This window comes from Prionailurus bengalensis, chromosome D2 (genome assembly GCF_016509475.1).
Source record: "Prionailurus bengalensis isolate Pbe53 chromosome D2, Fcat_Pben_1.1_paternal_pri, whole genome shotgun sequence".
In the NCBI taxonomy this organism is placed as follows: Eukaryota; Metazoa; Chordata; class Mammalia; order Carnivora; family Felidae; genus Prionailurus; species Prionailurus bengalensis.
Window position 1 is genome coordinate 72,469,919 of NC_057351.1, and position 12,259 is coordinate 72,482,177.

The 12,259-nt window shown below is 46.1% G+C and overlaps 1 protein-coding gene across 2 annotated transcripts in view; it reads right to left on the minus strand.

Moving 5' to 3' along the window:
* GFRA1 (GDNF family receptor alpha 1) overlaps positions 1 to 12,259 on the minus strand; it is a 211,623-nt gene that overhangs the window by 27,318 nt on the left and 172,046 nt on the right. For both annotated transcript variants that reach the window (XM_043597650.1, XM_043597649.1), the window contains 3 exons: positions 8,915 to 9,024; positions 6,090 to 6,224; positions 1,972 to 2,153 (listed from right to left, as the gene is read on the minus strand). In XM_043597650.1, coding sequence (XP_043453585.1) covers positions 1,972 to 2,153; positions 6,090 to 6,224; positions 8,915 to 9,024 — 427 coding nt within the window. The remainder of the gene's footprint in view (positions 1 to 1,971; positions 2,154 to 6,089; positions 6,225 to 8,914; positions 9,025 to 12,259) is intronic.

Genomic DNA, 12,259 nt, shown 5'->3' on the forward strand with positions numbered 1-12,259 from the left:
CTCAATAAACCGGATAAATGCTGCATCTGCGGTCATGCTCTGTGCACTCAGACACGTGCAGAAAAGAACCCGATCATGCTGCGGCCAGAGCTTGCCTCTTCTACCAGCCGAGAATCTTCTGTGGCCCACCATTATCACTGAATGGCAACAGGGTCCTATCCCTCATCTGGCCGCTTGTCTTTCCTGACGCTAGAATCTGAGTGGACCCAACAAGAACCGAAGGCTGACCTAAGAGGAAGCAGGACGCTGAGCACCGGCTGGAGACAAAGAATAGATCCTGTTTCTGTGGTGCGATGTCTGGCTCCAGACCCTCCTCTCACCGGCTGGGGGGACTTTGTGCGAGCCACCTCCCCTTCCTGAGCCTGAGGCCTCCGCTGCAAGACGGGGCAGTTAGATGCTATAATATTCTCCAATCCTCCTCCCAGTTCTGGCAGTTTCTGCACAGTGCTCTGGAGATTGGACATACTCAGGAAATGCTTTAGAAGCATGGAGAACATCTGGTAGACCCTAGGCTGCACGGCTTCCTTGCCTGCCTTCTCCTTAGTGCCGTGTGTGAGTGTGTCTGAGTGTGTCCGAGGGGGCATGTTCGCGGGGAAGACAAAGGAGGACGGGGCAGAGACCCAGAGTCACTGAATGAAATGTAGCATATCCAAGAAGAAGAGAGGAGACGTTGTGGGAGAGAAGACAGCAAGCAAATCAGAAGCAAAAACACTGCCCCAGTGGTCTATAGGGAACAAAGGGGATTGTGGGTCAGGGAGGTATTGGTAAAAGAAGGGTTCTGGTGAACATTCTGGTGAGCCTTATCCTTGGTGGCAGCAGGGTGGGGAGAGAGAAGGGAGGGTATACTGCAGGGACAAGTGTGAAGTGATATCACAGGGCCTCGCACGTGACCCCTTCCCCAGCATGGCAGGAAGCAGACATTATCATGTGGTCACCACTACCCCCCCAAATACAGGAAGAACCACGAAAGCAACAGGAGTGTCCTAGATCCCCAGCACCAGTTCTGTGACACAAACTCCGTAGGCTCCAGCAAAAGTATTACCTCACCAAGCCCTGGTGTCCTCAAGTGCAGGAACGAGGCTAGCGATAATACTATCAGTCTTCCACAACCCTCAGGAGGATGGCGTCCGATAAGGTAAAATGTGTGAAAATATTTCGCAAACATATAAATATGCAGCGTCTTGCTAAATAGCTGAGTACTCGTTACTCCGAAAAAAAAATCAATAAAAAGGAAAATAAACGCTCTGTTTTGACTAAAGGCAGGAAAGCACTGTTAGCATGCCATTGTGGGTCTGCCCTTGTAGATCTGGATTAACCCCAAGGAAATCTCTCAGCCATTCCCCCTGGGCCTCTATTCACACGAGAGGCTTCGTAGGGTAGCTCCACACGGCTCCTCCTACTTTGGAAAAGCATTTTCTTCTGCTTCTGGAAGAATGAAGCCATACAGGACTCTACGTTGGAGTTAACACCTCCCTAGCGACACTGTCTCTGGCTCACCTTCAGACAGAATTAAGTACTCCGCGTTGGGTTTAAATGCCAGCAATGGCGACAACCCCAAGAATACCTTCTTTTTCAACACGCTGCTGCTTTGTTGAGAACACAGAATGAGTGTAATATACAAATCAGTACCCGACTCAACTCTTCCACTCACTCCACAGACACACAGCTTGAAGATTCGTCTGCCTAGCCCCCTCATTTTACAGGTGAGGACACCAAGGCCAACTACGGGTACCTGGACCAAAGTCACACTCCCAGGAAATGGGCATCCGTTCCAGAATCCACCTTTCTCCCCACTCTGTGGCACTTCACAATCTCCATTTATCGGGGTTATAATGCACTTTTAAGATTCAAACCCGAGCAGCCCTCCATCATCAGCCATCTATCTTTAAATGCAGTGTAGGAAATCGGTCCGTGTTTGCCCCTCCACCCCCAGAGGCGAGCTCCAGCTGGGAGTTTGGGCTCGGCTCTTACCTGCAGGTTTGCACAAGGTGGTAAAACATGAGTGGGGATCTCATTCTCCGACCCTGCAGGTCCCAGGGGCTTGTTCTTGACCCGGAAGGCTGTGGTGGTGGTGGCAGTGGTGGTCTGAACTGGGAGGGCTGGCTGCCACACGGTCACATCGGAGCCATTGCCAAAGGCTTGAATTGCATTTTCTGCAGTAAAACAGGAGGAAATCCAATTTCAAAGTCAAGCAGCAAATGTAACAGACAGGATACACGAAGCCAGAGAGGCACGCTAGAAATTCTGATTGCAGTATTGGACTTCTCTGAACAAAACCCATCCATCCATCCACCCTACACATGCTGGGAGCCAGCCATCAGGTCAGGTGCTCAAAAATCAATTCATTCATTACACACTGCGACGGATACTTAGGTACGTTCAACGTACAACAAATATTGCTCCTATTTATGTACCAGGTGCTGAGCAAGATGCTTGCCCTGAAATGCTCATCACTTTGAAACCCAGCCTCGAACCTGTATTTTGGGATCCCCATCACTGTCCCATCTTTCAAGAACATCCTCGCGCCCTCTTAAAATTCTATTCGAAACGCAAACTAGTTGGTGCTTTTTTGGAAAAAGTAACATTTCCTTAATTATGAGACTGAGGCAACTTGGTGGCATCCACACTAATTTGGCAGGCAGTGAAATCACACAGCGAAAACTGTGATTTCTTACCACCACGGAGCACCCTATACACTCTCCGAGCAGCCTCTGTGAGCCAGGCACTGCTCAGAGTACGGATGGAACCAGTTTCTTTAAAAGAAAATTCTACCCCAAATCTCATCAATATATAGTGAAAATTTAAGTAAGATTATTTTTTTCCCTTTCCGCTCCCAGTCTTCCAAACAAAATCTGCATAATTAGGTAGGAGCAGCCCTGCTTAAATGAAAAGTTTAAAATGTAGAACTTTAAAAGCTTATTACAATTGCATGGGATTAGATTGTTTTTATGGCAAGAGTAAATTGGCTGTGTGTTGTTCCCCTCCCCACAATGAATTAAAAACAGTTTTTAATCAGGTCCTCGGGGATTTGGCCTGGCTTTAGGAATTTTTTATTTCATATTCATTGTGTAAGAAATCAAACTCCCCCATTTGAGACCTGAATGTGCAAATTGTTAATATATGACTCCTTGCTGGCATTTTTTCGATATACCAGACAGAATAATTGAAGCCTAATCTTCCTCTTAGAAGTGACATTTTGTTCTAAAATTGTTATCCTTTAAGTTCAGGCAAACTGGAAGCTTGTTTTCCAAAACTTTATGTTTTTTTAGGCTGTAAGAAACAGCTTTGAATGAATATAAATACCTTTTATGCTCCTAGCCGTGTTACACGGCTTACTGGCTCGGTAGAATGCAGAGAAAGAGAGACGCAGCGGACTGGTTGCCTCGAATAACCCAGAACAACCAGCACCACAAACCGCACAACCCTCCTTTCTCTCATGTGGATTCAAGAGACCCCTTCCCAATTATTGGAACCACCTGTGCTTTCCGGGGTGTTTGCCTCGCACTTGGGGAGTTGGTTCACTTGCTCATTCATTTACTTGAATGGAATGTGAATGCAATGTGTACTAAGTGCCAGGAGCTGCTCTGTGCTAAACATGCAGCAGTGGACATCCGTGATGGCAACAAAAGACAAGAGTCCGTGCCCTCACGGGGGTCCCATGCGGATTGCAGAGGCATGTAAGTGACATATGCAATACATTCCGTGATGAGAAATGCTTGGAGGCGATGACGCAGGAGTAGGGCATGACTCCTGATTTCGGCACAGGTTTGTGAGTTCAAGCCCCACATCGGGTTCTGTGCTGATGGTGCGGAGCCTGTTTGGGATTCTCTCCCTCTCTCTCTCTCTCTCTCTCTCTCTCAAAATTAAGAAACTTAAAAAGAAAAGAAGTAGCAGTAAGAATGGAATGGGGAACCGCAGTTCGGATACAGTGGTCCAGGAGGTGAAAGTAGCTTCTGAAGAAAGACCCGAGTGACAGTAACTGCTAACTTACCTCCACCGCAAGCTCATTCTTCTCTCTCTTCCCCTCATCTTGGCCAGGTATTTTGGCTTAAAACTAACTGTTCCTCCCCCCACTCCCAATAACCAGAAATAAACAATTGGTTAAAGTTGTGCTCATGACAGAGGCGTCTGGGAGAGCTCCGTCTAATCTGAAGGCAGAAGAATTAGGTTAATACATTTGAGCTGGAACCTACAAATTTCAAATCCTACTCTGGAGTCTTTTGCCAGAGAGTGAATTTACAGGTGCTGCGTCTTTGGTGTGCCGTGCCCTTTCTGATCAAAGTATAAATGGAATGACTATGAAAAATTCTGGCTGGCTTTGGTCCCTATTGAAGACCAAATGTATTTATTTTTATCGAAAAGTCATTAGCAAAAAGATGCCGGACTATTCTCCCCTTCACCAAAATATTATTAAGCAGGGACACCTTTAATTTCTCCACGAAAGAGGAGTTGTCCAGCCAGTGTGAGTATGATCTTCTCCCACACTAACCTATGTTGTCACTGCTTTATCTTCATTAAAACTTGCATTCTACCAGAAGACTATGCAGGATGTGGAAAAGAGGGATATATACATACATTTCTTTTTTTTAAGTCAAGACCAAACAAGAGATCCGAGGTACAATTCAGCGGTACACCCAGCATCTTAGCAAATGTCTCCGCACTTCTGAATATGTGTGTGATTTTCAATTTCACTTAGGTGTCCAGAAGCTTGTGTTAGTTTTAAGATGATCAAAACATTTGGTTATAGCCGCATTATTAAAAGTACCTAGTAAGCAAATCGTGTAGATTTGTCTTTTCAACAAAGGAAACAATAGAGAGGTTTTAGAATAAATAACACTTAAAAGCTTTTCCATATACATGGTAAATTGGTAGCTAATTCTTTGGTCGTCAGTCATTGCATAGCAGAGCATCCTGGAGAACTGCCACGGCTCTCAGAGGGGTGGCTGAACCTTAATTCCTAGAAACTTGTTCCAATACCTCTCACCAGGAAGTTACACCTGGCCCCCAACGTTCGGGCAGTTGTTCTTGGCCAATGGGCCCTTAAATATCAGGAATGAGGCAAAAGCAAATGAGTGCCTCCACGGGGGACAGGGGCTGCAGAGAAAGGCACTCGGGCTTCGGATCCACCTTTGCACGGATGGTCTATACGAATAAACAGCTGTTTACTCAACTGTGAAATGGAGACAATAATACCCATATCTCCGAGGACTCTTGCCCAGATTATAGTAAATGAGGTAATATATATATTGCACTCCCTATAGAGTGAGTCGAGGTTCCCAATAAATTAAAGGTGGCTGCCACAACGTGTGAGTGAGGTACTCAAGCATCTCAGCTGGACTGTCACCTCCAGTGTGCACATCTCAGTGGATAAAAGGGAGACCTGGCCCAGTCCGATGCATGCCCATTGTTCCCACCTGAACAATTCTCTCTATCCCTCACCCTTTGGGAAACGTGTTTTCTAACTGCCTGAAGGACACCGCAATCAGAGCTGAAACTATTTCCAAGCAGGAGCCCCCTTAGTGCTCAACTCTGTCTCCCGAGATAACACATCCTGAGGCTCCTGGCCACATGGCCAGCTTATCCCACTCAAGAATTGTTGCTTCTCCTCTGAGCCAATCCTGATCGTCCAGGGGGCTATTGATGTTAACGTTCTAATTTTTCTCAGAGAGCCCTTGGAGGCCTACCCCCATCTAATTTGTCTGAGCTTCTCACATCGTATATCGTGCCCAGGTTTTAAGAACCTTTGGAACAGACTTTGTGTTGGTTGCCAAGACCAAAATTTGATCTGTGGGTAGGAGTGTTCTATCCGACATAATGTACCCTCCGTTGTTTGAATCTCTTGCTCTCTTAGGCCTTTGGATTCACAGACTTAGCAGCACTGACTTGCTCTGTTCCCTGCTGCGTTGCGTAGTGTGGCCCAGAGATGCTGGATTCACCATCAGAGATCAGGGAAAAAAGCGACAGAAAGAGAGAGAGTGAGAGAGACAGAGAGAGAGAAGAGGCAGACCCAAGAGACATGAAGGTACAGCTTGAACACAGAGAGGAGAGCACGCTTGTGTTTCCTTCCTTTTTTTTTTTTTTAAACTCACTGAGACATGTATTGTCCTTGAAGAAGTTCAAAAATTTGAAGCACTCTTCCAGATCATTCCCACTGTTGTTGCAGTCACACCATGGGGCCACGCTGAGGCTACTGGAGTCTATGTAGTTGGGGGTCATGACTGTACCTAAAAAAGTAAAAACAAGGCATCTTGTTCTTCTTGTGTGATGACACAGACTTTTCTATAGCCTAAAAGAGAAAACAAATGTTCCTCTGATGGTGGATGCACCATGGATAATTACAAACATTGTGTTTGCTGAGTGGGAAATTATGTTAAGCAGTGCATTTTCTTGGCAATTTATCTTGAGCACATAAAATAATTTACACATTTACTTAAAAAATTATAACAGAACTCCTTCAGCTGCGCTTAGGGTATTTTTTTTTTTCTGCACAAATGGTATGGATGTTATGGAGTAGGAGAGAATTAACTTAGAATGCATGAGTTCCCAAATCCCTTGCATTTTCTCGAAAATGTCATTAATCTTCATAAATAGATAGAACTGGTTTTACATATCTTAAAAATCCTTTTAGGACTTCGAATCCACTTTCCTTGGAAGCAAATGGCTTCTTCAAAGCAACACGGGAAGCTTAGATGCTATCCTTTGGGTTACCACACATCCTGAACATATATAACAAGGCCTCTGGTCACCAGACTCTCAACTGATTTAAAATAAAGTCTTCCAAATTGTGAAGGAATTGGAAATAAACAACGGAAATTCTCTAAGCTGATGGCTTCTAGAGTATTGTCTCAATAGTCCTCAAATAGTCCTCAAAGAAATGCTGGGTGGTCTCTCTTGCCTACGTCGTCTTGTGTTCATGGTTTTTCTGATGAGTTCTGTGCTGGAGCAAATAAACAATGAATTTATACTTAATACAACCCAAATGTCTTCTTCTGGGTGGCTTGCACCAGGCGATGCCTATTCATGCCAAGAAGCCTTCTGTTTTTATACATTTTTGTGGATGTAAGAAGTAATAGGTGGTCAGCGATCCACAGGATATATTTGGTTCATAGAAGAAAAATTGCTTTGTGAGCTCTTCTGGGTCAAGGACATATCTTCTTTGCCCTACGTTCCTTACCAATCTGAACTACGTGATCTCCCATTATACTCTGTGATGGGAACTTTGACCCACAGCAGACAGTGAGCACCTAACTTTGAGTGAGAAAGGAAAAGGCACCCCAAACACTGAGTCAAGAGGTTAAAACATGTGTACTAAGAAGCCACTGAATGCCTGGCACCATTGTGGATCTCTGACAACGTGGAAGAAGCGGGCACAGGCTTTGTCCTAAAAGAAGTTAGAACCACTGCAGAGGGAAAGATCCAGACCCAAGAGGGAAGTTAATTTTGGTCTGTAAAGTGCGTTGCCTCAACTATTTCATTCCATTACGCGATGAGTATTTCATCAACCTCAGGCATGTAATGGTTTGCCAAGCCAGAAATGCCTGGCAGCAACATGCCTTGTCTACTCATGGAGGATTTAATGAGCATGTATACCTGGAAGGATATGGACTAAGGTATTAATAGTGATTAGGTCTGGGAGTAGAGTTGTAGATCCTTCCTACTGTCTCCTTGGGTTTCTCTGTATTTTTTTAACTTTTTATAATGAGCATGCCTTAATTACTTCCATTGGTTCTTAAACCTATAATTCCATAGTTGGTAAGTAACCCCTACTAGAGACTTAAGAAAAGGAAAGGGTGAATGCAAATTTGGAATACTGACTCAAGGAAGATACACTCATTGGGACACATACACAAAAATGGTAAACAACACCGGTGAAAGGCATTGCCCAAGAGAACACAGGTGTCCTTTCAAAAAACCCTGGGATGGGTGTGCAGGCACCTGTAATATGCCTGCATTAAGTACCATCGCTGATGTTTTTCTCAAAAGCTCTTGCTGAAGGCACTCTGGTGACAAAAACTGTAGTCCATGCTGTCATTCTTGGTGGGAAGTTCTTCCCGCCTGGTGACTTGTGCGATCCTGACAGGAACACACACCATGGCTGAGCCATCACACTTCTGACGACTGTGATTTTCCTCACCCCTCCACAGCCTTCACTACGCATTTGTCCTCAAATGTCAATCGTGACGGAGCCCTGCCACAGAGGCTTCTTCAGGCCCCAGGATCCGGAACACCTGCCTTTCTTCCTGCTTACCCCTTTACCCACAGACACAAATTTGCCTCGCTTGTGACTCTTCTAACTCACTGGTACCCTAACTGTGCTGTTGCCCTGAATGCCCAGAACCTGGTTCTTCTTGGGTCTTGAGAGGCAGAAAACACTGTTTCCGCTACGTCTGTTCTCAGAGGGAAATTTTAGGCTAAATCACTCCCTGCATACCAGGAGCTGAATTACCAAGAATACCAATGGCGAGAAGGACCCCAGTTAGTTACGGGTTTTATTTCCAAAGGGCCATTTCTGGGGAACAGCCTTTTCTATGTCCCCAGACTGAATGACTTCCACGTTCTCCAATTCAGTTAAATTGGTTTGACTTGCTTCCCTTTTCCACAGCCACGCTTTCTTTCTTGCTGTTGTTCTGTGTGGTCAGTTCTCCACCTGAGATGCCTGTCAGGTGCTCATACTGTAGTTCACCTGCACTGCGATACTCCCTGCTTCCTGCCTCTGCCCTTGCATATCCAGGATCCTCAGTTGCCTTATTTTTTTTTTTTAAGGTGAGTCCTATAGGGCTTAACAGCAAAGCCCCAGCACAGAGGGTGACCGGGAGATTCTTCCTTTCACAGACAGTGACAGGCTACAACGGGAAGAGTCTGTGAGTATTTGTAAACCAGACTTTCCTCCCGTCCCACTTCTCCCCGATCTTACCAATAAGCCCTGAGTAGGCGAGGAGGCAGTCAGCATAGTTTTCCTTTAGGCAGCTGCTGGCAGACCTTGACTCCGGTTGGCAGTTGGTAAAAAAATCCGCAAGGCGAGATCTACAGTGGGAAGAAAGGGCAAAAAGGGTGTGATTTGAAATACCCTACATTAGCTTCTGGACAAACGTAACTTTATTCCTTCGTTGACAAGCCTTCGTCCACAGCAAAAATAAATAAATAAATAAATAAATAAATAAATAAATAAATAAATAAAATGTGAACTCTTAGGATGTTAGCATTCTCTCTTATATACCTCCCCTGCCCCCCTCGCTGTCCCCGCCTTCACCCGGCTCTTGCCTACCTGTGTGTCTGCTTATTTGCAGAGAAGTCTTCAGGGCCTATAACGGGAGAAATCTAGATGCTTTGAAGTTTGCATTCAATATTTATTTCTGACAGACTTATTTGCATCTTTAGGAAATATGCTTCTCTACACACTCACCAGAGATCCACACTGGGAAAATATTTACTTTATACAGAAACATGTCCCTGGCATCAAAATAGGATCCTACAGCCCATCTGCTCCCGTAATTCCTGCTGGCTTTAAAAATACGTGTATTTGTCTTGTAAGTTATCTCTCATCCAACAGCCCAGGGGACAGAGATTTATTCCAGCCAAGTGACACGGAGGAGGGGCTCGTCTCTCCAGAACTGGAGGGGAAAGAAGGAGGGACAGGGACGCTGGCTCTGGGTGAGGTGTCACTGTGTGACTGGGCCTTTGGTGGGAGGCGGTGCATGGAGGAACCACTGACCAACTACTGTACGTATCTGCAGTTTGGGGACTCTCCAGGGACCCACACAGTCCACTGGGAAGCCCTGAGCGGTGGCGACATGGCGGAGACCCAAGGGGGTGAAGAGGGACAACAGACACGCTGGTCGGGCGAGGAAGAGGACTGTTTGTGGCTAACTGGCTGTTTTTCAATCTGAAGAGGGTATTGTTGGAGAAATCCTGAATGAGGACGGGGCCACCTCTGAGGTCATCTCAGCAGACAACAGCTCTGCTTCTGAGTGAAGAACACAATGGACTCCGAGAGGACTGAAATTATCCAGCAATTATGGGAGACAATGGATGGTTGTCTCAGCTTTTTTCACTTCAGCTTCCCCACGCCGGCAGCCAACACACACACAGGGCTGCTTTTACTTCTTTCCATGCAAGAAACTGTATTTACGCAGCATATTTCAGGATAGACACAACCTTGCATCCGTGGGCCAGAGCGAGGAGGGATGTGTGGATATCAGAGGTTTGTAAAATGTCCGCAGGAAGCCCATTAAGGTGTCCCTTTACTACGACTCTAACTAGAAGAGAGTTAGAAGGCCCACCAAGTCCTCTAAGTTCACTGCCACTGCAAAGGCAGCACGGTGTTTGTGAGGGGCTGGTCTCTCCTTGAACCCTTTTAAAGAGGGGCGTCTGAGCCTCGCTACCTGTGCCGATCTGTGCGCTCTGTATAGGTGCCTGGTTCCATCACCGCCAATCCCCGGGGCAGGTGCTGAAGCTAAGTGGTTTGGCGAAATCCTCCAAATGAGGCTTACGCGTGCCTGTATGGGCGCCCGGATCTCCCACCGTCTAAGCCTAGTTGGTGTTTTCAGACTCTAATGGAACACACTGAAGGGCATAAAACCGGGCCATTTTCTGTAGCCTGGTTAAAGGATTTATTTTTCAGAGGAAATCCCTAACGGTGGCTCAGGCTTACTCAACTGGCTCCAATGGCATCCGGCTTGGACTGAGTGTTAATTTCAGAAGAATTTTCCCGGTCATGAAAGTTAATGATCTAGTGCTCCGGGGCTCCTAACTCCGCAAAGGCCAAATGCGGTTCAGGCAGCTGGGGCTCTAGTGCGGCACACAACCTGAGCGGCTCTCTTTCCCTGGCAGTCCCGTGCTTCCGGCCTGTCCCCCAGAGATGGACGAAAGGTCGCTCTGTCTCCAAGTCCCCGTTTCCTGTAGTCTCTCAAGCAGCCTATTAACCGAACAGCGCCGTGATGCGGATTACTATCCTTCAGCGAGAGGCTAATGCCACCAGATTCATTTTGTTTAACAACCTCAGAATTGACTCACAATTGGACTCTGGAATGAAGGGCTAATTGAGTCAGTCTGCTGCAGAGAGTATAACCCTGATTGGGAGGATAAAACCAGATATACTGCTCTGAGCAGAACCCTGGACAGGCTGCTTTGCGAGAGAAGATTGTCGGCACAGATCCCTGGTCCTAAGAGGAACACAGCCAGTGGACAGAAAAGAGTTTCAAACTAATTTTGAGCACATGCAGCACTGCCAAAACACTAACATTTCCATGGTTTTGTTTTTCACAGTGGACCCACCTCCTACTGATGTCTCTACTTGGAGACAGGATGGTAACTTCAGGGGATTTGCATTTTACTGAGAGAAACACTGAAGTCAGAGGAAGTTTATCCAGCGTTGTGCTGGAACCAGCTCATTACTGGCCAACTGGTGTATTTTCAGGGATTTCGCGAGTTGGTTAACAGCATGGTGGTAGTTTGAGAGTAACCACGGTAGGAGTATTTGCACCGTGGTGATCGCAAATGAGGGCTTTGTGTTGTTCTTGGAGAAACGGGTATTTACCACGTATCTGCACAACCCCGTTTGGGACCATTATGATGTGTTCAATCCTCCTGACAAAGCACCCGTCATATCTCGGGAGTGAGGTCCCGACCCTCCTGGTGCGGCTTCCTCTCCATCCCCGGTCATTTGGGCCAAATGAAACAGTGTAGGACGAGTTTTCATCTCGTGTTTACTACCTCCCAAAGAAAGAAAACAGTCGGCCCTCAAACACCCTTCCTTCCTAACACCTTCTCTTACAGATGGAGACAGTTCTCTGAAATCTCTCTTTTTTTAGGTTTATTTATTTATTTAATCCTTCCTAACATCTTCTCTTACAGATGGACACAATCCTCTATTTTTTAAACATTTATTTATTTTGAGAGAGAGAGAGAGCAGGGGAGGGACAGATAGAGAATTCCAAGCAGGATCTGCACCGCCAGCATAGAGCCCAACGCGGGACTCAAACCCACGAACCATGAGATCATCACCATGAGCCAAAGTCAGACACTTAACTGACTGAGCCACCCAGGCACCCCAGCCTCTGAAATCTCGTAAAGTCACATGTTGGTTACATGTACTGACAAAGCAGCTGACCTGTCAGTTCCATGGTTCCACCCCTGAAAGATGTGCCATGTGCTTGCGGTGTAGTCAGTAAACTCTCTGTCTCTGAAGTCAACCCACCAAGAGAGACAAATAAAAAGATGATAACAATACAGTGGCTAGTTCTTGATAAATGACAGAAAG